Source organism: Phalacrocorax aristotelis, chromosome 2 (assembly GCF_949628215.1).
Source record: "Phalacrocorax aristotelis chromosome 2, bGulAri2.1, whole genome shotgun sequence".
Lineage (NCBI taxonomy): Eukaryota > Metazoa > Chordata > Aves > Suliformes > Phalacrocoracidae > Phalacrocorax > Phalacrocorax aristotelis.
Genome location: NC_134277.1, coordinates 94,703,335 through 94,729,202, shown reverse-complemented (window position 1 = coordinate 94,729,202; position 25,868 = coordinate 94,703,335). Strand labels below are relative to the sequence as shown.

Below are 25,868 nucleotides of genomic sequence, written 5' to 3'. Positions count from 1 at the left end.
GCTTCTTTCAGGACAGGCAACCATTCAGACCTACTAATATTTTGCTAAAGGCCTACGTATTTCAACTCAAAAAAATTTAACTTTAAAAAAAAAAAAAAAAAACTATCTCATGCTTCTGAAAGCACATTATTTTATCATTTGAAACTGAAGTAAAAAATTACTTTTCAAGCTTTCTTAATGATTACTTCATAGCTCATTAAGAGGAGATCATTAGAAGTTTGAGTATCACCAATTCTATGAAAACAGGTTGTGCTACACCCTTCTGGGCTCCTGTTTTCCTTTCTACATGACACTTTCTACAACCATGGAAAAAGCCACAGGTCTATAGCACGGTGACAAATCAACTCCAAGGATTTTAATAACACACTTTAGCAGCATAGTCAGCTGTCAAGCAAACTTACTGTTCCTCAACATACTCCCTAAAAAAAAAAACCCAACCTCCACAGACACTTGAATCATAAAAAAGTAATCACAAGTAGAAGCAAAGTCTAGTGCTGTTAGAAGCAACTATTTTAGTTCACAAAAAAACTTGGAGCCTTTCAATTAATGTATATAGGAGAGTCTAAGCTCTACTCTTTGCTAGGGTCTGAACATCCTTTCATTATTTTTACATTTTTAAGAAATATAAGAAAAGGTAGCCCCGTAATGGCAAGCTTCAATCCGAATCTTCCATGAAGTGCTACACACATTCATTCACATGGCTACATAGTAAATAAGCAAAATCCCCCATCTCTATGATCTATAATTTGGATTATACCACTAAGCCAACTACACTAGTGTCTGGACTTTCTTTAAGTGTGATGCATCTTGTTGTGGGGATTTTGGTTTGTTTGTGGTTTTTTAAATTAAAATAATAATAATTAATAATAATAATAAACAACAATCATAGCCTACCCTCACAGCAGTTTTGAACTATTATATTCCCAACACCTTGCTTTCACTCTGTTCCAAGCAAGGATTTCAGCCTTCAAGTTTAGTGTTATCAGTTGGTTCTAGATAGGGATAATTCTTTAGGATAACTCAGAGACCAAAAATCATTCGTTCTGTAAAAAACCCTACTGTGCTAGAAAGGACAATTACACAAAACATCTGAAAACTGGAGTAGTTTGGATGTGCACGTATATGTTGTGTTTTCTGAACTAGGAGGTAGCATTTCCTTCAGATCCCAGCTGAGCTTCTGGCAAGGCATCCTGGATGGGATGGCAAACAAATCCTAAAAGTTTAAATTGGCAACAGCAGCAAAGGGATTCTAAGTTTGGAAGTCCAGAGCATGGACCTTATCTTTCCCATTGCTCCGCTACACTGGGCTAACAGCACATCTTACATCCTCCCTCCTCAAATCCACTCTTCCTCATCCTCCTTCAGAGGACCACTGTAAAGAGCAATTGGCTCATTTTGCTGCATGCATCTAACCTGTGAAACACTACACAAAAATCTTTACATTAGATAAAGGCTCACCCCCTTCAGTTTCAACAAATTAGGGAAAATAAAGTAAAATCAGATACTGGGAAACCCTATGGGCACCTTGCATTTTGTTTAGTTTCAAGTGTTGTTACACAGGAAGGTTTCGCACCACCCAGCCTTCAAATCCCCTCTCCACAACCAGTCTTTCATACTGTTATTAGGTTCGATACAGTAAATCACTCAAAGAAAGGCCAAGTCTGAACCAGGTGGTATCAGATCAACCAGGCATCAGTTCACCTTGTCCCAAGCCTCTCTTGAAATAATCAGATATTTTCATCATCCAATCATCCATTGACCATTAGCAAATCAAACACAACAGGTTACCGAATCACACTAAACTAACACCATGGGCCGTTGACTGTTTAGCCCAAAGATGGCGTAGGCCAGATGAAAATTAACCTCAACTCTGTAATTGTGTAAATCTACCAATTCATAATGAACACTGAAAATGTTTTCAGACTTGGCCAGCATATAAAGGCAGCCTAATTTGACAACTTATCCTGTAACAATTCTGCATCTATTTATTATGAAAACCTACCCAACACAGACGCTGCTCTTACTGAAAGGGTTTCAAAGCACACATGCCCAACACATGCTTCATGTTTTGTTACAGCCTCTCATAGCACTCAGGTTTCTTGGTGGACCATCAACCTTCTTCAGTAATCACATCTGTGTTTTTCAAGAGGAATAGCTTAATGAGAACAGCATCCAACAACAATCCCTAAACTCAAGAAGGAGCCACTGATTCCCATGGGAGAAGAGTGGATAACAGCATGCCACCAGAAGCAAATGCACGGCAACAGACACACTAAAGTGCATTATTTTTGCAACTGACTTTCCCATTTTCATTTCAGCACCCATGCGTTTCCATCTTCACTTGCACACACCTTACAGGGAGTGGAAAATGCTTCTGCAATGGGCTGCTGCCTCGGTCAGGCACTTCATATTTTAAGATACTCCTCATCAGCATTATAAAACAAACTATTCCGTGTTGAATGCATAAAGGATGAAATTTTTGCCAGAGTTCAAGCACTTAAGTCTATCAGGGTTTCCCCGAAAAAGATCTGCAAGCCAGCACACACACAATAAGGAAAGTATTTCTTAACCTGCTATTAATCAGACAGCATAAATCCTAGGTTTCTATTTCAAAGCTGTTAAGATACAAGTTTGACTGCAGTTTCAATACGATATGTTTCTCCACTCAATTGCAGACTCGAGATGCAAAAGAAATTCTGACACTTAAAAAAATGCTGTATAAAAGCCAAGTCTTTTGAGTCAGAGCGAGAGCACACACGTGCTTGGGGAGAGGAATTAAGAATATCTCTGAAAGTCATCTGAAAATCTTATCCAAACAAATAACCTTTTTGAAGTTCTTCACAGATCATCATCCAAGGATCCAACTGTCATGTTCAAGCTTACGTTATTCTCATTGAATAATGGAAACAAAGGAGCTCAGGAAATAAAATACATTTTTTTAAAAAAGTCTTTTAAATGCTAAGATTCACCCCTAATAGACTTCAAATGGATGACAGCGCTAGTACCTCTTTCTGGAACATGACAGGCAGTTGGAGGCACACACACACACACACTCATCTTCAAGCGAAGTCACTGAGCTTTCCTTTCTTACCTGTTTTCCCACCTAAAAACTTAGACGTCAGAATGTGTCCGCATCCTGTTCTTGCAACACACTTGCAAGTCGTCTAATCATTTAACATAGTGGTTTTATTCAAAGCATTCCTGGAGCATAACGCATTTACTAAAGTAACAATCATTTGACAAGAGTAGATAAAAGTAAGTAAAGAGACAAAGACTATTCAGATGCCTGTTCACTCTTCACTTAAAATAAAAGAAAAAAATGAGTCTTGACTAATCCAGGTAGAAATAATCCCAATGGCATATTCCCTAAGCAAAACCTGGGCAGGAAAAATCTTGTAGATTATTAGTGTAAGCAACAGTATGCAAAGGAACAAAGTATGCCGAGACTTGTACATGGTTTTTCCCCTGCGGATTATTCCAATATTATGTTCTGTGTCTGCCAGCATGAATTTAACAATTAACTGCCTCATTTCCTATTAATACTCTGTATACCATGCAAAAGTTACATGTGAATGCAAGGAAAGCAAGAGCACCCTGGCTGACACACCCTTGCCTGTGCAACTGTGCAAATAAGGACTACATACAGACTGTCACTATGAGGTGCTGGGTTTTTACATCTATCTACTCTTCCCAAGCACAACATTTACCAGGCAGACTTTTCATCTTTCTTCCCTCCCCCCCCTTCTTTAAATGGAAATGAAATAGGATGGAAGGAGAAGGGGGAAGAAAATGTGCAACTCAAAAGGGTTGAGTGAAACACTCAAGGGATTCACAAAGTATGCATTATAAGCCACATTAATATTGCCTAATTATTTATTACTAATATATTTTGAGTGTATGTCGGGAAAGGGTTAGGTGGAGTCTTCTGTGTACCTCACCACAAGGCAGTGATTTTTGCCAAAAGACAATGAATCACTTTCACGCAGTGTGAAACACAGCAAATTAAAACGGGGAACATTTGTTCCATTTGTCCTTTTCAGTAGTTTCTGTGCAAGCAAGCCTCAGAAGCTGGAAAATGAGAATCCACTCTCCACCCCCTCCCCCTAACATGTTGAATCATCATGCTGGTTATTCCTCAGTTGTTAATGGCTCAATTTCCACGCATTAAAACAATAACCTTCTAACAGACCCTAAAATACGTGAGGGCTGACTGCTGCCTCCACAGTCAGCAAGTAACCTTTTTTCAAGAACTGCCCTTTTTCATGAACAAAGCTGTGTCCCTTCCCACCCCAAAAGCTCAACCCATACATAACTGTTTTCAGTGGGAAGTTTATCCTGTCATTTTGCAAAACATGGATGGTGTGATCAGTTAAGCCTCCGCCTTAGATTTTTACATTAAGAACACACAAACCTTATGAGTTGGCAAATGGTGAAGATATTTGCACTAGAAGTGCTATTTTAACAATAATATTGCTTCTGGGTAAAACACAAAAATGGAAGGCTTGTTTCCTCACTTCTTGTCAACCTCGCATCACGTTCTTCTGAAGAGATGACACATCACTTGATCAATGCTTTCTAATTCTTCAGTTATATATTTCCCACCACCGCCAGTAGCTCTCAAACTCTAGCTGCATGTTCCTCCCAGGCCTCTTTACACTGGGTACCTTCTGGTCACGTGTTTTTACTATCACCTGCACTTTGAAGTTCATGTTACATTTGGATTTTCATTTAAAACCTCCTTGCACTTGGATCAACAAATGCCTTGGGGAAAAACAAACAAACAAACACACACACCACCCAGTTTTGAGAACCTACAAAACAAACGGGCAAGGAGGAAAGTAAAATAAATAAATGTTCCCCAGCTGAGCCACCTGACGCTTCCACATCTTCAGGCAAAGGGTTCCTCTGGTGCTCCCGACCACATTGTGGGACCCACAGTTTTGCTTCCAGGAGAAAAGAAGCCCCAAAACAACTTCATTAGAAAAATTCCAGTCAGTGAGCAGAAGCAAAGGGCACCTGCACAATCACTTCATTCTCACAAAGATCCCAACTCTTACTTATGGTATCAAAAGAGGTCTACTTTTTTTGTAATTAAAATAATTTAAAAAACTTAAGTAGTTTGGAAAAAGCAGCTTTAATAATTTTTCATAAACTTTTCTCTTCTCCTAGAAATCATTTTCTAATACCTTGAGGGGAAAAAAACCTTTCTTTTATGATTTACCAATGTAATTGATTATATTAAAAAGATAACAATGCAAAGAAGAGATTTCCCAAAGTGACACAAAACATATTTCAAAGCGCTGTCCTACTGGCTTAATTGGCCAATTACACTCTTTCTCAGGATGAGATCAGACTCTGCAAGAACTATTTTAAAACCATCCTACTTTGCAGTAGGACATGCCTGTATGTATGTAAGTATAAGTGCATAAAAATAAATTCTATTTTGCATTGATCAATATTTTCCTTTGTGCATCTCTGCTTTTTGGAAGTTTTCCATCAGCATCATATTAGGCTCACCTGTAACTTGAAATTCAAGTTCTTAAATATAACAGCTTGCCCTCAGGCCACTTATTTCTCCATATTAATTCCCTTTAGGAAATGGGCTTTGCATTATTGCTGGGTCATCAGTGCTTTTGCTAGTGAGAAGTTACTGAGCGGTAAAGGTGAAATAAATCAATATTTTACAGTACTGCTGTGGTCTTAACCCTGGCAGAGGTCACTAGTTTTCATGGCTTCATTACCAGAGATTCTGGGCTAGACACAGATCTTCAGTGGGTTAAGCTATAATTTAACCTCCCCTGGTGAACTCGGAGACACTTATTTTTATCAGGAGATTATTACCTTAGTCTAGCCAGTGGTAAACCAAAACAACACACACACACACACGCACCCCCCCTGCAAGCGCACAGACAAATTCCCACGGGATAAACCGAGTGCAAGCCTGCCTACACAAATCTACTCCGCATTTACCGTGGGGTAGGAGCATGCACAGGAACAGTTGCTGTGGAATAGGAAGCGTAGAAAGTTCACAGGTTTTACTAATTACCCAACACAAACTCCCTTGGCTGCCTGCATGCTCCAGGCAATTACGCTGCAATTCTATATCCGTTTGCAAGCTGCAGGGGCAGACGGTGGGTGCACCCTGTGGTGGTGGTGTTTGAGGTCTAGATCCTCAGATCAATGGTTTTATTCGCAACCGGAGTTGAGTTCGGAGCAGCCCTACCGCACCTTCCGGCAGCCCTACCTGAAGCCCTGCAGATGATCTGTTTAGGGAGAGAGGAAGGGATTTCCTCCTCACAAATTGAAAAGAAACAAATTTCCAAGCCTCCAGAGCTGCTCACTTACCTTATAACCTCATCATCAACAAGGGGGTACAAACACAGCTATTAAGGAGCTTCAAGACTAATAAAATTAAATGTTTTAAAATAAAAAACCTGGCATCATCTGTTTCTATAAGCTGCTTTTATTTAAGTTTCCACCCTAAAATATTGGACTCCTCAGCTATTTGCACATCTAAACCTGAATGCCAAATTAGACTATCTTAAAAAAGGTTGTCCTAGGAAAAACTGTAAGAATTATTCACACGTTTTTTGGTTTGGCACTGTATTTGGTATGCAATAGGCTGGGAGAGAGCTAAGCACAACAGTATTTTTGCAATACATTTTGCAATGGAAATAATTTTTTAAGAAAAGCACTCTTACTGCATTCGTTTGCCAGCGGTAATCACCAAAATTCAAAAATAGCAAATCTTCAAATGTTTCCACAGATATCTTGGTACAGATGTAAATTTTTCCCTCAACAACAGAGAGCTGTGAGTAAACTCTGAGGCAAAGTGGGGGAGAAGGAAACACAGCTGTTTCAGCATTGACAACCACAAGCTATAAAATCATGACTAAAGTGCTCTCAAAAAAAACCACACCAACAGACCACAAAACATTTTAGTGCTTGGGATTTGAGGTGCTGCCCCACACCCCAAAAGCTTGCATGAGCTTTTCACACTACTCCCTGGTGCATGGGTTAAGACGACTGGGCCCCTTGGAGTTTCACAAGCATTGACTTCAAGAGCTGCCCATGACCTGCCCTGGATGGGTCTGCCAGTCCCAGGCTCGTGCTCTCCCAAAACCACACAGAGGGGGAAGAGCTCATGAAGCAATGACCTGCCTCCTCTGGGAGGCTGGGAAAGTGCCACTATGGATGTTGGGTCCTTCTCAGCTGGAAGGAGCATGGCACAGCTCGGAAGACTGTGAGCGCTGGGAGAAGAGCAAAACCAACTCAGTTTGCCTTTGAAGGGCACAGCAGCACACCACTGAAAGTAAGACTGTGCAGTCCCTCATAACTTTTTCCTAAGCCACTTGCCTGCAGATTCTGTGTCTCAACAGGAATAAAGCTGTAAGGTACACTGACTGCACCACTGTTTGATGTCCCCAGGCTTCGACTACAGACCAAAATCTTGTGATCACTGTAATTTCAGTGCTTACTGCCACTCTCCAGCCCCCTCCTGGCCAGCCCACCAAATTAGGTGGCCATAGGTTCTTTCCACAAGCCCAGACAGATCTTGTATTTTGTGTATTCTGGAGTGAGCAAAGTGGCTGTAGTCTCCGACTGAGATATACCCAGAAGAGACTTACTTCCCCACCATCAATCCAGCTTTAAAGCTAAGACTGCATGAGAAAATAAGCCTTGGTCTACAGTAAAATTTATTCAAGTTCTCCATTATTTCTTCATATACTTGTTTTCTAAATAGATTGTACATTCATACAACAGTATTCATTAACTACAAAAGTAGTAGCATTTTACTACTACTAGTAAAGCTTAATTTGACAACCATCATCTTCACAAGGTATCGTGCACAGAAGATCCACTGACAAGAAATCCTTATCTCATAACTGGTCAGTAATTTGTGTGGTGGAACATTATAGTGTTAATTGCCTCCATCCTACTTCAAAGGCATTCCTTCAAAGTCATACGTCTCATTTGTCAAACTATTAAATACATGCACATTTGCTTAATTATTCTTGATTACATGCTGTGGCAGCATGAATGCTCAAGAGATGTCTTGCCTATTCTTCTAAGGCAGTGAAAGTGTATGGGACCTGTTATTTTATTTCATTTTGCTGTGAAGGAATATCTCAAGGTAACTATGAAAATTAATTTCTACATTTCCACCTAAAGATTAATTCATCATTCTATCCAATTTTCTTATATAAACAAAAACATTTTATTAGGATTAAAAATTAGAAGTTAAAAAGCTGCATAAAGTTTTGAAAACATGCGTAGTAATTGCTATTGTCCTCAAACTTTGGGAGGGAGGGAATTAAAAAAGCACCAACTTAGCCATCCAGAAAAACAATTTATTTCATTAGCAATTTGAAAACTTAATCTATATGGCCATTTATTTTGCAACAGCAAAGTTTTAGCTAATCATTCACTTCAAAACGTGGTTCAACATCTTAATCGGATACATTATAGACTGGAATACTGCTACCCTGTAGAAAGTTTTACACCTTCCAAAATTTACCATAACCTCTCAGATATCTAACAGTCTGAACACATCTAGACAGTGAAAGAGCATGAGAGACAGCAGGAAGGTCCCCCTTAGGGAAATCCTTAAACACACCAGGCTATATTCAAGGCCTAAGAGAGCTGAGATCAAAAGCAGCATCATTTGAGTCACTTTGTGGCTCAGTGCCACACAACATCATGCTCCTCTGCAGTTCTGAGCCTTTGTGGTCCTTGAACCTGGATAAGTACAGATGATGATACATGACAGATAAAGAGTGCCTTAAGCAAAACACGAGAAAGGCTTCCACACCCCACCCACTCTAAGTGTGCACCAGCTTCCTAAACTAATTCAGTTGTCTTGATAGAAAGAAGCTTGTCTTGACTGGGTTTTGTTTGTGTTTGTTGGGGTATTTTAGTTTGGTGTTCTGTGGCTTTGGTTCTTTGTTTGGGGGTTTGGGTGGGTTTTTTTGGTTCTGTTTTGGGTTTTTTTGCTTTGTTTTGGGTTTTTTTGGTGCTTAATTCACATTTTCATTGTGACCATCCAATACATTTTTCAGATTCAGTATTTGGTCAGAATAAAAATTAAATATCACAGAAATCAAAATATTCAGATGAACTAATGCATTTTTCAAAACATAAGTAAATCATTGCAATGAGCAGCCACAGTCTCTGCTGTTTGCAGCAGCACCATGACAATTTCCCACAGGCACGTCCCTTATTTTTCTTGCTGTTTTGAACTGAGGAACATTACAGAAATGACATCAAGACAAAACATGGAGAGAAAGCTGTCATAAGTTGAGAGCATCTTCCAACAGTGAACTAATACAAATACATTGTCCAAACTAATACAAAATCAGCATAAGATCTGCTGTTTTGCAGTAGTGCTTCAAGAAATGAGTCACATCATTTTTTTTAGACAAAAACCAAGTCAACCTTCATATGCATCCCCAACGTCCTCATGTAAAAAAGTTATGAAAAGTTTTTATTCTCACGATTGTGCTTATCAAAGTCTAAGCCGGCAAAAAATAAGCATGAAAAGACTATTAAAGATCCCTGCCAGACTCCATTGCCCTCAACAGATTCTGAATAGGGCCCAGAATGAACAGCAGCATCAAGAGCAAAAACATCTGGCACCCAACTGAAATGGGACTCAGCTAGCAAAAATGGCTTAGGACAGGGTGTCTAGAAGGAACATAAAAACATCAGCACTGAAATGATTTGTCAGAAGGACTTTAAAACAATCTATCTGCTGAACAGAACTCTTAAAAATATATTCCCCAAAGGACATATCTATTGCTCGCAGCATGTTGTCTGAAGAAGCTTTTGTGTTCCACGGTTCAGGACTGTGACACCTTGTGGGCTACCATTAGGACTGCTTGATAATTCTTGCTCACTTTATAAAATCACAAGTAAGCAAAGGAGGGGAAAAAAAAAAGGCATTTCCTGTCACAGGCACCTTAACAAAAAGGCCAGCCCACCTAAACTACCTCCATGTTACCTCCTCACACAAATAAGCATCCACGGAATAACTTGTGGGGGAAGTAAGGAGAAATAAATCAAAAACAAAAAACAGTCACTGAAAAAACCCCAACACACACAACACAAGCAAACCAACCCTGCTAGACTTGGAAAAAAAAGGCAGTCTTCCTACATGCTCTTATTGACCCGTTTCCTGGTTGTGACACCTTCTGCAGGGCCAGCCTCATTGCTTAGCCAGCTGTTCATCCTCACTGTCCCAAATAACCCATATAAAAATAATCAGGTTCTCCTGAATCCCGCAGCTATTCCCAAAGGTGCAAATGGCAGCAGCAAGAGTTGTGGATACAAGAAAACAGTCACGTTTTGCTCAGTTAGCCCTACAGGCTAAGTGGGCTCGTGCGTTGGGTTTTCTCCTTCCCTAAACAGAAGTTTAGATTCTGCTGAAGTGGATAACAACTACCAAAAGCCTCATTTCATTACTCTCAGTAATGGAAGAGCATTCATTTGAAATTGTGTATGACTGCATGTGTTTCTTATACCTGTTATTTACAGATACACATCATAAACTTCCAGTCTAACTGCCACCACCATCCTCTTTCCTCTTGAAGAAAAATCCTTCTTCTCGTTTTTCACTATGCTCATTCAATCCTTTCAAGAGAAAACAGATACCCGCAGCTTCTCACACCAGTAAAAATTTGAAAGACAATATTTTCTGCATGGTTCATTTATTTATAAGTCTCCTTTCAGCAGTATGTTTAAAAAAAATCACAATCTTCACAACTTTACCTGGGCAAACAGAAATATTTGGCAACAAGATGCGGAAAACAGCCAGATTGCAGGACATTCTGGTCACTCTTAATAGGAGTTTCCACAATTTAGGACCTAGACAAATGCTATGAATATCCAGCTACTAAGTCCTTCATTCAGAGTTCAGCAAGCTTCAGTGACCCTGATAAGCACAGCAGCCTGGGCATGGCAGAGAGGCAGGTCCTGAGATAGCCTAATCTCAGAAAATTAAATCTTTGAAGATTAAGAGCAGGACCTTGAAATGACCCAGAGAGAAAGAGAGACACTAAGCGGTTTCTGTGGCCAGTCCCTCCCAGACAGCAGGCTGCTAAGTCCCCAATGCCCTCAGCCAGCAGCTCCAGCTTGGGAGCGCTCCAGCTCAGCACCTTGGTCCCTGCAGGGGCAAAAGATGAGAGCTGCAAGGCCCAGAGAGTTTAGTTTGCTAGAAACCTGGGATGGAGGGAGACATTCCTAATTGTCTTTGCTACCCTTTTTTTCTGGATAACGTCACACGAGTTGCATTTACTCTGAAGTGACGACATTACTAAGTCATACAGGGAAGCTATCTCACAGATTCCTGAAGTTCTGGTTGTTCTTGTTTATCTTCTTCCTATTCTCTCTTTGAAACCTGCACAAAAATGGGATGCAGAAATCCAGCAGAAGCCTCACTAGTACTGAAGATACCAAGTTCATTGCATTTCATTGGCTAAATTCCTGCTTTATACCCTAGGATGCTTCATACCTTTTTCACAGCACCATAATCACTGGCTCGCTTTCAGCTCACCGTTCCCAAAAGTGTCAGAACCTTTCCTGCCAAGCTACTGACAAGTCAGGTGTTCCCCTTTCTTCATTTTCTGCCTGACCAGTACCTGCTTGTCCTCTAGCCAATTACTGCTGAATGCAAGGTTTTGTACCTCACTGAGCTGCATCCCACCACAGCACAACAAAACGCTAGAATTTCAGGGCTCCAACCTGCAAGTTATTGGGTATATGTGCATAGGGGAGGTGGAACAAAAAACCCTCAACATCACAACAATCAAGTTAAAGCACAACCCCTGTGTCCTTAGGCAGCACTGCAGTTTAATACAAGGTAGGATTATTCAAGGGAAGTATACCACTTGTACCTACGGGCACCTCAGCAGAGGTGCTGATGGGAGCATCCCCTCAGGCAATCATCCCCTCTTCCCCCTGCAGCAGGGCACGTGTATCTTTTTGTGTTCCTTTGTGGTCCACTCAACAATTTACCCCCCAACACACCCTTCATTCTTCCTTCCCTCCATTCTCACCCCTTCAGCCTTTTGCAACTACCACTGCCTGCGTAATTTATCAACCATAAAGGTAAGAAAGCAGGGTCTGAAGGGGGACTGTAGTGGGAAGACATCAAAGAAAAATGGGTCACAACAGCTACGATGGCAGCACCTAAGCGCCAGTCCTGGTATTGCACCTAAGGCAGGCAGCTGAAACATGTAAACGTGACACTTTCTATTGACCCACAATTACCAGAGGGACAAGACGGGTGAAGGTGAGGGCTACGGACATGACAACAACAGACATGAATGTTGTTCTCTTTCATTTCACAAAGCCCATTTCAAAAGAAAATTATGATAATAACATGTAGGCCATGCTTTTGTGATGCACATTAATAAACCCAGTTTCACACCTCCCTATCCAACTTTGCAGAGGAATGAAGGACCTCCCAGCAGACTTCTCATTACCTGGCAGGATAAGCCATTGGAAGAAGTAATTATTCAACTGACAATAGGGTTGGACAATTAAGAGGAGGCCTGCACACACATGCAAAGTACACAAACATAACCTGATTTTGAGCTCAAAACAACCCATTGGACATGCAATTCCAAGCATCACAGCTAGTTCCACTTGTTTTGATATTCTTCCTAGGATAGCCACCAAAGCAAAAATTAGAATCATGTTTCAGGAACAATTCATATCATTGATTTTATGTGCCCAAAGGAAGCAGAAATTAAAACAAGGTGGAAGGGCTTGCCATTCCAAGTGTAAAGTCTGGCAAGAAAAGCACCAACCAGTCTCCAGCTTGCTGAATTGCTTGGGAATGCCATTGTCGGGTAGCAAAGGCAATGATGTTAAAATTACTAGAATTCATAGAGGCATCAATGGAAAGGAAAGAAAGCGTGAATTAATAACTCATACATACTACTACAAAAAAAAAAAACTATCAAAAGAGAAACTTTTTCCTTCATCTTACTGGCTTTCAACTAATTATAAAGTTACCTGGAAATAAGTACTTGCTCTTCTTTGCAATTATTTTTATCACCTCTGCATAAAACTGAAGATTAGTTCAATTTCTATACTCGGCACTCCTACTGCATAGGGAGGGAGGCTCAGTTCATCTGTATTGGCTACTCTGTGTCTTGAAGAACTTTCTTCAAACTAATGTAGTTTCTAACAGACCAGTTTATTTTCCAATACTTATAAAAACATGCCCAAAACTGGTATGTATGAAGACAACGTACACAAATGCACACGCATGAATACCTATTACATTATTTAAGATTCTTCTCTACATAAAATAAACTTCACAGACACAGTTTAAATTTCTCTTTGCTTGATGAATACTTCATACAAGACAGCTATCGCAAAAAGTAGAGAAACCAGTATCAGTAAAAGGGCTGCATCTCTTAGTGTTAACAAGCCCTCACCAATTCAGAATGTAGTTAATTTCCTTCTGGCACAGCTGCCTTACATGCCTTAAGTCCATGCCAAAATGCACCCATAAAATTAATTACAACTATCCAGTCCAATATAGCAACCAGCAAGGCAAAAATATCTCTAGACTGTCTGTTCATTTTGTATCTTAAGCAAGACAATCACTTAAAAGGCCCAGAAAAAAATTCTTCTAAACAGCAAATTTTATACATGCATTCACACAGACACACATTGACGCTAAGTTTTGTTTTCACTTTCAGTTTGCATCAGAGAAGATTGATGGAAAGCTGTGTCACAGCAATCCATGTGTGCCAGCAATAATTATAAAGAAAAAAATGCAAGAGAGGAAAAGAAAAATATTCAAAAAACACCACTACCCCACCCCACCCCACCCCCAGGCTGGGTAAATCAATTCCAGGAGTGAAAAAAGAAATCAATAAAGGTCTTTCTTCCAAGAACATAGAAGGAGGACTTAAACCTCAAGGCACAAAGAAATTGAGTTTATAACTTCAGAAGCGCTGTCCCAACATAATCTTCTACACCAACTATTATCGTATAAGATCTCAGAGTTCTCAGAAACAACTGCTCTCATTTATCAAGTTCCAAAGAACTATAAACATTTACTAGACTAGTCAAGATATCCATCTTGATAGATTGCTTATAGTTTCTCTAAAAGAAGATGGCATACCGTAAGAGTGAATGTAAATAGAGTAGTCATAAAATTCTTCATCACAGAAAGGAGGAGACATATGTGCTTATAGAGGAAAGAATTTTATCTTTTCTGTTCCTATGCTAACTGGAACGTACCAAGTTAACCACACATACGCTCCCGAAACCTCAATGCTTCTGGACAAATATGCTTATTTATCTAAATTTAGTAAACATTTACTTACCCAGCATCCTCCTGGAAGCCTTCCAATTCATCTCTTTGTTCTGCAAGGGTTGATTCTAGATCCAGATAGGTACCGTTGTGAGACAATTGCAGGGTGCAGTCATCAAGCTGTAGAACAACATTCAGATCATTAGATTACAGCAGTCATTCTCTCTAACATACTTCTAACACTGCCTTCCCATTTTCTGGGTCCCCAGACAAGATCTCCCTAAAACAAAACATAGGCAGGGAGTAGATAAAGAAATGGGTTGTGTTTGGCAATTTATGCAATCCCAAATCCATATTCACTAGACCATGCTTGGTCACAACAATATCAACACAACTAACACACACAGAGAAATTTATTTGTACCTACAGAAGGAGATTAGAAGGTTTTATCACAGAATCCTACAAGGAAAGAGAAGTTAATTTAAATGTATATCTAGGATATGAATGACTTCTCTGTTCTTAGAGTACATTTAAGTGAAGTTTCTGGGCATCTGGATGGAGGTGGACAGAACAAGCAGCTGTTTCATGAGCTACTGAACATCCTCTGTGAGGAAGGATACAGCCAAGGGACAGTGCAAGGTGTGGCAGCCAAGAGTTGGGGCGCGGCAGTGAGAGGGAGTGCAGTCAACCAAGACCCAGATCTTCTGGTGTTCCCATTTTAGGGCCACGCACTAACCTGCCTCAGAGGTTGCAGGGCAGACCTTCCTAGGCACCAGTGGGGAGGACATGACACACGTACCAACTTTCTACAAAGCTACTGAGGTAACCAAGAATAAGACCCAAAAACAGGAGCCTGCCTCCAGTGACAATGAAGAGGAAGAGAGCAATTAATAAACCCTCTTTATTTCCACCCTGTCTTCCCTCATCTTCAAGTTTTCTATTAATTGTTCCAGGTATTGTTAAAAAAAAAGCTAGATTTGATCAAAGTTAGAAAAGGAATTTTCTGTTTGGTTTTTTTTTTTTATGGGGAGCTCATCACAGCAGAAGGTCCAGGAAGATCCAACCCAAAACTCTGGCTAACTCATCACACAGGAATACAATATAATTACTGAATTGAGAGGGATTAACTGAAGAAGCCTGAGGGAAGAACTAGGAAGTAACATGACCTCCTCTTTCACCATGAGATAACCCAGTGTCAAATCACAAGGAATGATGAAAAAAGCCTTTCCAGGGCAGGGGAAACAAGAAAACATTTACCAAAGGGCAGGTGAAAGGACAGGGTTGTCCTCACCACTAGGGAGTAAGAGACCATCTGCCTTGGACAGCCTAGAGAACCCAGCCGAGAAGCAGAGAAACTGCCATCCCTGAGCCCAGCTGGACAGGCTGCTGTGGACCTTCATGTGTCAATACCACACTGGGGGTCCTTTTGTAACCAGTTTCAAGTTCACAAGTACTGTAAGCCCCAGATGTGTTGTGCTACTAGGTTCAAAATTCAGTCTGATAGCGAGTCTCAGACTGGCCTGCCAAACAAGATGTTTCGTTCTTCTGGATTTGGCAAAACAAACTGGCAGGTCCTTTGCGAGCCTCTGTCTACCAAACGGCAACTGTGACGACGGTGGTATAAATGTACATCCCTGCTGCAAAGGCCACTTTGGGAAGAGAATATTTAACACCATATTTCATACACATCTTCTGCCAGAGGTGGCAGCCAACAACCCTTTGAAGGGGTAAACAAGGGTCTGAAACAGCCAGGGACTCAAGGAAAGGAAATTACAATCCTTTATCACATCCATGGATTTTTCTTTCGGCTTGTTTTAACACTAAGAAAGAAAATCAATGAGAATCCATCTTTGATGAATTATCTGTTTTAACTTTCCATCAAAGTTATGGATTTCCAGTAGCTGTTCAGAAAAGCATAGTAAGTAGCCACACTTCTTATCTGACAGTCAATACCAAAACTTTGTCACTCAGTTTTCTATCACTGCTTTATCTATGCAAAAAAAAAGAATGCAAATAGTCTTTGATTATTGTGGATTAGCTGCGTTGGAAACACCACAGAAGAGCTCATTTATAATTCGCAAGTGATAGAGTGCGACTTTTGGGTTAGTCCACACCACTATGCTTTGGGCTGTTTGCAACCTGAAAGAAAGGTTCATCCTCTGGAGGAAGGGAAAGGGTAGAGGGAGGAGGTCAAGTTATATTTCAAACCTATTCCATTTTTTTCTTCCCTTTTTTCCCCCTGGGGAGAGAATAAGTCATCAAATAAGATGACATAAGTTTTTACTCTGACTCCTGGGGACTAAAGAAACCAAAGAACCTCCAAGTGCAGGCCTCTGATATTAAAAACAACAACAGTTTTACTATTCTGTATCTTTCCAGTTACAAAGGATATTATTAACCTATGCTAATTCAAAATACACTCTTTAGAGAAGAAAGACTAAATACTACTCCGGGAAACTTCTTCCCAGCAGCCCAGAGTATCTGATGAAATGCTAATTTATTCAAAGAAATGCCAAAAGGCAAACTACTAATTGGATAAATGTTCTGCTGTCACTATGGCGATTAGAAGAGTTGCCCACAATTTCCAATTATACTGCATAATTAGGGAAAAGGAACTGTGCTTTACTAATATGACTTTAGTATATAAAAAGCATGATGAGAATAGGAAGTAGTCCTTCGTGTAAAAAATAAAGAACAAGTACATTCTACCTATTTTCATCTCCTCTCCATAGCTTCAGAAGAACGTGGGATTAATTCAGGCTTTAAAGCACTGAACATTGTATACCGTTCAGTACGGTAAGGGGAGAAATGGCAATATCTTATTTCCGCTAACATGGAGTTTTGCTAATATGATTTTTTTTCTTCTCTTAAATGTGTACACACAGAGATGGAAGGGAGCAAAACACTTTTTTAAAAGGAGTGTAAGTATTAAGGCAATGAACTCTAAAACCCATCCTTACGTAGGATCACTTTGTTACTTTGCCTCCAAGCTTCATTTGCACACATATTTTGCAGGCAGCATACAAGAAGAGAAGCCACCTTATGAATTATTTTTAATTAGTAAATTGCCTGCCTTTTTCAACACAAAGAATGGCTGATGTTCACTCATTAGTGCTTATTAGTAGCAATTCAGGAGGTTGGTCTCTCCCCTCTCTTCAATGTTAATCCCATGTTTATCAGCTACGCATCAATTCTCCTGTGTCTGGAGACCATCACAAATGGCCCCATCCAGTTCATTCACAACATGCTCTTCCTGTTGATCATAATTCACAATAAAATCTTTAATAACACCCATCTTCTCTTAGGACAATCAAAAGGCAGAATGAGTAAAGAGAGTCTTTCAAAGAACATTTAACTGAGCTGTTTTCCATAATCATGAACAAGACTGCTATTCAACTTTTTCGAAATGAATTCTATTTGTTTCACTTTGTTCCTCACAATTCTGTTTAACTCTTCAGCATTCCCTACTGGTCCCAAAATTCAGATCATCATTTTGTTATTAAACTGCGTAACCAGTTTATACTATTGCCACAAGGTCAAATGATCCAAGATCTTTTCATAAGCTTACAAACCTATTTTTCCTATAATCTCTCTTGCCCACCCCTTCAAATCATTAATTTGTATCCCACTTTACTGTTTCGCTCAGAAGAGCCAAAAGGCTGATACAAGTAATTTAAATGGAACTCATTCTGTAGGCTTCACAGCAATTTTCCATACCTTTCTACAGTAACATCAGAAAAACACTACAAGTATCACAGAAACATCACAGGGGGAGACACCATCAAATCAGACAAGCGTAATGCTATTTCTCTGAGAAAAACACAGAACTACTCCATTTTCACAGTCTTCTGCAAGATTTCAAGTTTTTTCATTACAGCTTAAGTATCAAACCATATCATAAGCTTCTGTAAAGCTATAGAAACTATGCATGCATTTCAACTACATTCCCATCTTCTCAAATTAATGGTTTCTTGAGAAAATATCCAAAGCATATTTTTAATCCCTATGGATATTCCCCAATTCTCTCAGCTTTAAAAAAGAGTGGGTCTACCTAGGAGTAGTGTCTTTCACAGGAGTGAAGGAACAAGAGCTGTTACATGCAACGGTCATTAAAACACATGTTTTAGCCAGAAACACCAGCTGCAGATGGCCAGAGGTATCAGCAACCATCCTCCCACTGGGTTTACATGAAGGAAGGAAGGAGAATAAAGCTGTTTTATGGATCTTCCTCACTAAAAGTCTAATTGATGTGCTAATTATCATCTTCAGTTTCACACTGAAACCTCAGTGAAACATTAACATCTGTACTCTGTCATGACAAGATAAGTATCAAGACATAGTAGGTGCTACTGAAATACACGTGAAGCTACTAAATTAAACCAGTCCAAGACTTACCTTTTTCTGCAACAAATGTTCCAAAACAGGAACCAAAGGATGTTTGAACTTTCTCAGATTGCAGCCAGTACCCATGCAGTGGCAACTGACACACACTGTCTAGCTATTATAGGACCTATACTGCAACCACAACAGGCAAAAGTAGAAAACCCAAAAAAGCATCATGCACACACATGGACCTAAACACCACCATCCCAGCAGTTTCCTATGTGTACATATATGCATACATATATAAGCATATATACTATGCATATTTTTACTTTTGATATTTTCCCTACAGTTTTCAAAAAAATGCAACAATTGACTGAATTTGAGAGTCAAATCCCAGAACCAAAGGTTGAGTCCCCTCAGAACAGATAATAGCAGCGGTGTCTGAGAAGCCAGAGCCAAACAACAAATGCAGATAAACGCCAGAACTTCAGGACAGCATCACCCGTTGCTTGTAACACCAGCATACTTTTTTCTCTTGCAGATTCCTGCCTAAGTCACTTCCTAAACACCTCCAGGAAACAAAAGAGGTCACACATACCCTATGCTGCGCTTTCAGTAAGTCAAGACATGAAGAATTAAGATGTATGTGAGCTTCTTAGTGATAAGAAGTATGTTTCACTAATGACCAAATCATAAGGTATATGCCCAAGGTGGGGGGGAGGGTTGCGGAAATCAAGGTTACATCTACGATTTCTGTGTGCCATAAATGTTTAAGTCTTCTAATCATCATCTCCACATTAGTGCTTAAGAATAGCTTTTTTAAAAAAAAAAAGTGAAACAGAATGATAGTTTCAGCACAAGAAATTTTGTTGATGCCCTTGTGAGTCATCACCACAGTTAGAAACTCTTTAAATAACCCTGAAATAGAGTTCCAACAGAAAAATGGAAATGTAAGAAAATGTAAGGGAATGTAAGAAAAATTAACAGGAAGCACAGAAGATGACCACAGGATCACGAGCAATAGTTATACTATTACAAGTTTCATTCTAAAAAGTTGAAAACAATTAATTAGGCCAAAGCAAACAAACATCTGATTAAACAGTTAAAGTATCAGAGCATTTAAAAGCAGAGCTTCCTACGCCCTCGTCCTTCACCATTGAACCCATTACAGGGTGAAACCATTCCATACAAGAGAAGGGTGTCTTGGCATCAATTATAACCAGAATCAGGCACAGCAAGGTCAGAGCTGCAGAGCTCGGGCTCTCCCCTGCCTCAGAGGTTGCCCCCACCTCACCAGCACCCAGAGAGCCCTCAGCAGCAACAAGCCCATCTACTACGCGAACACACACAGGTTGGGGAAAGTTAAGCAACCAACTCATGCAAGTGTTCCTCACAGGCTGCCAGGAAATCAAGAATATAAGGCAGAAGCTATGTTTATCATTATCTTTTGCAGGTAAACCAAATCTAGCAAGTAGTGGCTAGTCCCTGAACCTGTGGGGCCAGGACCAAAATAATTTGTACTGGAAGGCTATTAAGTGTAAGAGGACTCAAAATAGTTTGATAGTAGTATACTAGTGATGACTTTTTCCTTGTTTCGAATACTGAGCTACAGGAAAAGGTAACATCCATTTCTCTTCATAAAGAAGCCCTTGTTGCTGTGCAATATGAAAGCTTGTCATTTCTCTGAATTTCAGAGTTGAAGCACATCACCAGAAGGAGTAAGGAACACCAGGGGAGAAAAAAACCAAAAGAACGGCAGCAAAGAAAGGTGACAATCAGCCAGTTACCTCGTGCCAATACATAACCCCTGCCACTTTTGGAAACTAGTTGAATGAATGGGGGGGTTGAAATCTGAGTTCTGTCATTGTTTTCATCTACTGCCTTTAGCTTTTTACAGTCCAAGAGAAACACCTAAAACCAGAGGGTGAGGGGAGCTAGGAGAGAAGAACGAAGCACCTGCTTCCAAATGCAACCCGCACGTCCACCCACAGATCGAGTACTGCCGCCTGCCCCTCCTCACAGATGCTTGCAAGCACTCCACATATACATCAGGCTTCTCACTCAGGAAGCCTAGTGGGTAAATAATTCAACACAGAGGCAACACACACCTTACCCTGCCAACAGAAACTCCTGCAAGTCTGTTTTCCTCTAGAAGTCTTTGCTAGATTAACACACATCCAAAGTGGACTTTCCTTTAGCTTGATTTAACTTGTCTGTCCCAAGGCAGGAGTAGGTTGGTAGAGGTTAAGGGGGGGGAAATACCAGAGGCACCCTCCCACCTTTTTAAAAAGCATAGCAGAGCCATAAGCCATTAGAAAAGCTTCTCCTCTTCCCTGTTTATTCAGAGACAACAGAGCTGTATTTTTCAACAAACAATCATGGAGTGATGCTCTTTTCTTACCTCCGGCCCCCTGCCTCAGGAGTCCATTAAGAACAACATATTTTGGACAAGTCTCTCCTAAATGCCAAGATGTTACCAACTCAGCAGCCAGTGTACACAAAGATAAAGCCAAATATTCTCATTATTTTATTTTCCATTTAAATAAAGGTAGGCACTGTTCAAAAATTCGGTTCAGATAGCACTCAAGGATCCCACTCATAGGATGAAGTGCCCTACATTATGAGATAGGAGGATACACTTGTCTACTGGTGTTACTACAAATCACCAGAACCACTCAACTTTGCAGCCACCAGCTGGAAATACAGCCAACTCTCACCAGATTTCCAGTAATTGTAGCTAGAGCTACTGGACAGATTATTTTGCTCATTTAGTTGTTTCCAAAATCACCGGGAAAGAAAATGAGAGACAGAGGGAGAGATTAGAATAATCCAGTATCAAGCTGCAGAAATAGAAATCCTTCAATTCTAGCTTCTGTCACAGACTCAGAAAATCCTTATCTTATTCAAATATCTTAGCTCATCTTTCATTTACACATTATTGGGTCGTAATTGTTCTCATTAGTGGTGGCGTGCTCCTTATTCACCTACAGCATGCTTTGCAGAGTAGGGTTGATGAAAAGCAAAGTTCCTTTACGCTCGGTTTTTCCTTTCTAAATACAAAACCTTGTTTTGCTTTGCAGATCACAAGTCCGACATGTGTATACTCCAGCTATGCAGTTTTTAAACACACTCCCTTCTGGTTCAGCTGTTCCCAGTGCAATGGCAATCCTGCAAACAAGGCCTACAAATGCCATTTTTCCCCCTGCATTGCCATCTCCTCCTCCTCCTTTACTAAACCCAATTTCTATCCAGGAAAAAGGAGGAATAAAATCCCCAGCTCTGCCTGCTTACCAGCCCAAACATATTCCATATTTCTAAGCAAACTGCACAAACTGATTGGTGCAAATCAACATTTAATAGTTTTTTATCCAAGGCCAAACTGCAAACTTAGAACAACCATGCCGTTTCCGACAGCATATTTTATTGCTTTTGAAATTTTATTACAGAACAGAAGATGCAGATTTTCTGTACATTTTAAAGGGCCAGCTGTGCACCAGTAACAGGATCACTGTCACTGTTAGTTCTCACAGAGTAATGAAAAATGGGGATAGTCTAATTGCATCCCACAGACCACAGCCAACCCACCACAAAAATTATCTGGCTTCAGAGCCACCACTGACTGCCCTCCCCCCCACAGGCCTCAGCCTCTCCCTTCTCGTGTGAGTAGGTGCTGACTGGTCTGTGCCATGGTTATGCATGGTCCAGTCACCATCATTTTTGGCAACATGATGGAGAAACACCAAAGCATCTAGCCATGGAGTGATGCCACATGACCCGCCTCAGGTAAAAACCTTGACATTAATGAGATGAAAGGAAAGCAAGTAATCTGTACATAAGCCAAATGTTAGTGCCCAAAATTAACAGTGTAGTCTAAAAACTGCACTCATCTTCAAGTGTGACAGCAACCCAGCATGCAATATACTCAATTACTGTGTCTTGATCTAAAAGACCCTATGCTCCAAGTAGCTCCACTGCAATTACTTAAAACAAAACGATACTCCTTCTAGCTATACTTTAAGTATAGTTTTGTAACTCAGTATTTTCTTAAAAATTCTTTTTAAAATGCAATAAAACTAATACCGTTACGAGGTCAGACTTTTAAAAGTAAGGTCAAGCACATGATCTATAGAGAGGCTGTTTATGGAGAAGGCAGCTGTGCCACCTTCAGTCATCCATGCTCACAAAAGCCAGCAAGGTTTCTGAAGTCTAGCAAATTCACTCTTCCATACTCATTTGCGGGGGGGAGGGGAGTGGGGCAGGTGGGAACCACCAATCTGATTTGCTAGATCTGTAACTTTACATTGTAAGAAATAATTTAGCATGTACAACAGTATTCCCCAATTTTGCAGCTCTTCAGGAGTGATTAGCATAGCTTGTGGGAGTACTTATTAATGCTAATGCACCTCTGGTTTACTTTTAGCACAGTAATTACCGCTGTCAAACTACTTCACAAACTTTGCAGGCTTTGGGGAGCTTATGTGCAGTTCCATTGATGGAGCCACACCTACACACAAAGCATAGTCCAAAGGTTTGCGCAGTCAGGTGTAGAGCTATCAGAGCACAATTACTTTAAAAGGAAAGCACTGGTATTTTGAATGTAGCCTGCACTCCTAGTCTGAAATGGCAGCTTTTATCTCTGGCCTGGTAGACGCCACAAAATACTCCTGGGGTCAGGTAATAGAGTGCATGAAGTGAAACATTAATGCCATATTAGATCCTCAAGAGCCACTGGAACAATACGCTGCCAATAAAAATATTCTGCTGAAATAACAACGGCACTGAAAACAAACACAGAAAGCTGTTATATTAATATTATGGGTTTGACTTAAGAATAACAAAAGGAAGTTCAGAGTTCAAAATTCTGAAACTGCTATTTCGGGGGTCTCTGAAATACAGGCAACACACGGCAGCGAAAACATAACACGTAGATGCCTACACGTTGCTCCTCTTAGACAACTGGGTCACTAACTGGGGGTCCTTTTGCTCTATGATTCCCTTTAACACAGTGCTCCACAGGGAGCAATTTAGAGTTTACTGGAGTATCAGTGTCCAAATATGACACCAGGGCTTCCAACCGCAGCCACACAGGCATTGTTAGAAGGCGTATGAGTGCTCAAAATATCAACAACGTGGAACAAGAAAGCCAAATAAATTCACCTAGAGATGGGGGTCACTGCAATGTTTAATATAAACTTCAAAAAGCTAACTGAAAACACTAAAAATAATTTAATTTCTGCATTAAAAACTATGCAGAACTGCATGCTGCATGGGGAACTAACACATTCTTTCTCGCCCACCTAATTCAATTATTTTAAGTTAAATTAGTTAAATTTGAGATGGCCCACAAACCAAACAGCCAACAGTAGAACTTAGCAAAGTCAAATTGTTTTGACAAAAAACTCTCCAGTTCCTTAAACCAAAAATCCTACAGCATCTTCTAGTTTTCCCACAGTAAACTCAATGAACCTACAAGATGAGAATAACTTAACCTCTGCACCCTGCCATTAACTTTTTGGCACCTAGATTCTTCCATTCCCTTTCCCCATCTGTGTTCAGCTTTTCCTAACTAAGGTGGCAAGCACCTTCATGGTTAAGTACGTCTTCAGCTGAACAGAAAGGAGAGCAACCATAACATAATCCTTTATTTGGAGGTATATACAGCTTTTTGGCTGATACACAGGGGATGCCTACAGCTGACATGCTCTCAAAACCCTTTGGCTGGAATTACTGTGAAGATATCCAAGGAAATGGAAATAACCTCTAAGAAGGAGATAGGTCAAGATAAGCAAGAGGAGGAGGGAAAGGATTAGCTTCAGAGTTTATCATCTGAGGAATCTTTTGTTCAGAGTGTACATGTGTGTAGAAAAAACACTGAGTTGAAATCTTTAAAAGAATGATTTCTGGGATAAGTCTAGGAAAGCAAAAACCACGCTTAATTGGTGGCAAACAATTCCATCTCACTTCTTTTGTACTTCTGTTAAGCTGAAAACGGCAAAGTACTACTTATTTGAAAAGTATTTTTTGAAGAGATGTAGCAGAACAAACGTATCACTTGCAGCCTTTTATTCTTAATACTTGTCCCTGAAAACTTTCTGTTAGTATCTTCCACCTTGTCTGAGCAGTTAAGACACAGGTTGTTCTAAGGATTCCACCATCACTACTCTTAACACTGCAGGTTGCTCACTACCCCTACCACAAAACGAAAATACTGGACTCCTGCAGAAGCGCCCACACCATTTACAGAGGCGCAGCAAGCACACAGTAAGCAATAAATGCAATCCATCTTCAGCAGTGGTGGTTTCACTGACACAGTGGCTAAACACCTAACTAGACAATACACCACAAAAAGTAAGATACCCATCACCCTAAAGTACTGATTGCATTTCCACCCATATGACTCACATCTGCACCCTTTTAAAAATGATGCAGCTGGAATGTCAGTCCTCAGATAAGCTGGACTTAAAATCAGTATTTGAGAGAAGAGGTTATTTGCATCTATGATCCCTCCTCTACTAAAAATCAAAACAAAGGAAAACAGAGAAACTAGAGACAAGATACCAGGCCATTTGGAAACCTGGAGCAGGGAGGATTTGGGGAAGACAAGACAGCTTCAGAGGGAGAGGAGTGGGTAGCAGTTCTGAAAGGACCACAGTTCTAGCAAAATTCAAACTTTTGAGTGCCAAGGCAGGTGAGATTTGGAGCTGATGAGAGTCAAAGACAGAGTCAGTAAAAGAAAAAGGAAGCCCAGGGTAAGTTGTCTTGTGTTATAAGCAAAACTTGACTCAAAGGCTCACAAACCCATGGGTTAAGATACAGGAAAATGCACTAAACACATTCACACCCAGGGTTTGTGTGAAATACAAAAGAAAATAAAGCATGGCAGGATTACCAAAGAGAACATCATGCACTTGTCAGCAGAATAATTTTTCAGACACTGCCTGTATCTTGGAGGTTGAAATGAAAGACTGTCTACTAACAATATCCTAAAGACTAGAGTTATCAACTCTTCCTAATGCTTAGACTGGCTTTTAAAGGCTTTGTGGTTTCAAAATGAAACATCAATTGGGAAGGCATTAAAAGAGCATGACTAAAAAGTTTTAAGAGATAGAAACTCAATACAAGAACACTGAAAAAACGGTGAAAATCAATGTACCGTGTAGACTCTTTCTTAACTCCTACTTCCAGATATTATAAAAGCATGAGTGATCTAAAGTCAGATTTTTTTACCCTTGAGCAGAATTTATTTGGCACTTATGCTTCATCTTTTTTT

General features: G+C 40.1%; 1 protein-coding gene across 6 annotated transcripts in view; it reads right to left on the bottom strand.

Annotated features, from left to right (window-relative positions):
• FHOD3 (formin homology 2 domain containing 3) overlaps positions 1-25,868 on the bottom strand; it is a 407,821-nt gene that overhangs the window by 357,929 nt on the left and 24,024 nt on the right. For all 6 annotated transcript variants that reach the window (XM_075084393.1, XM_075084397.1, XM_075084392.1 and 3 more), the window contains exon 2: positions 14,346-14,452. In XM_075084393.1, coding sequence (XP_074940494.1) covers positions 14,346-14,452 — 107 coding nt within the window. The remainder of the gene's footprint in view (positions 1-14,345; positions 14,453-25,868) is intronic.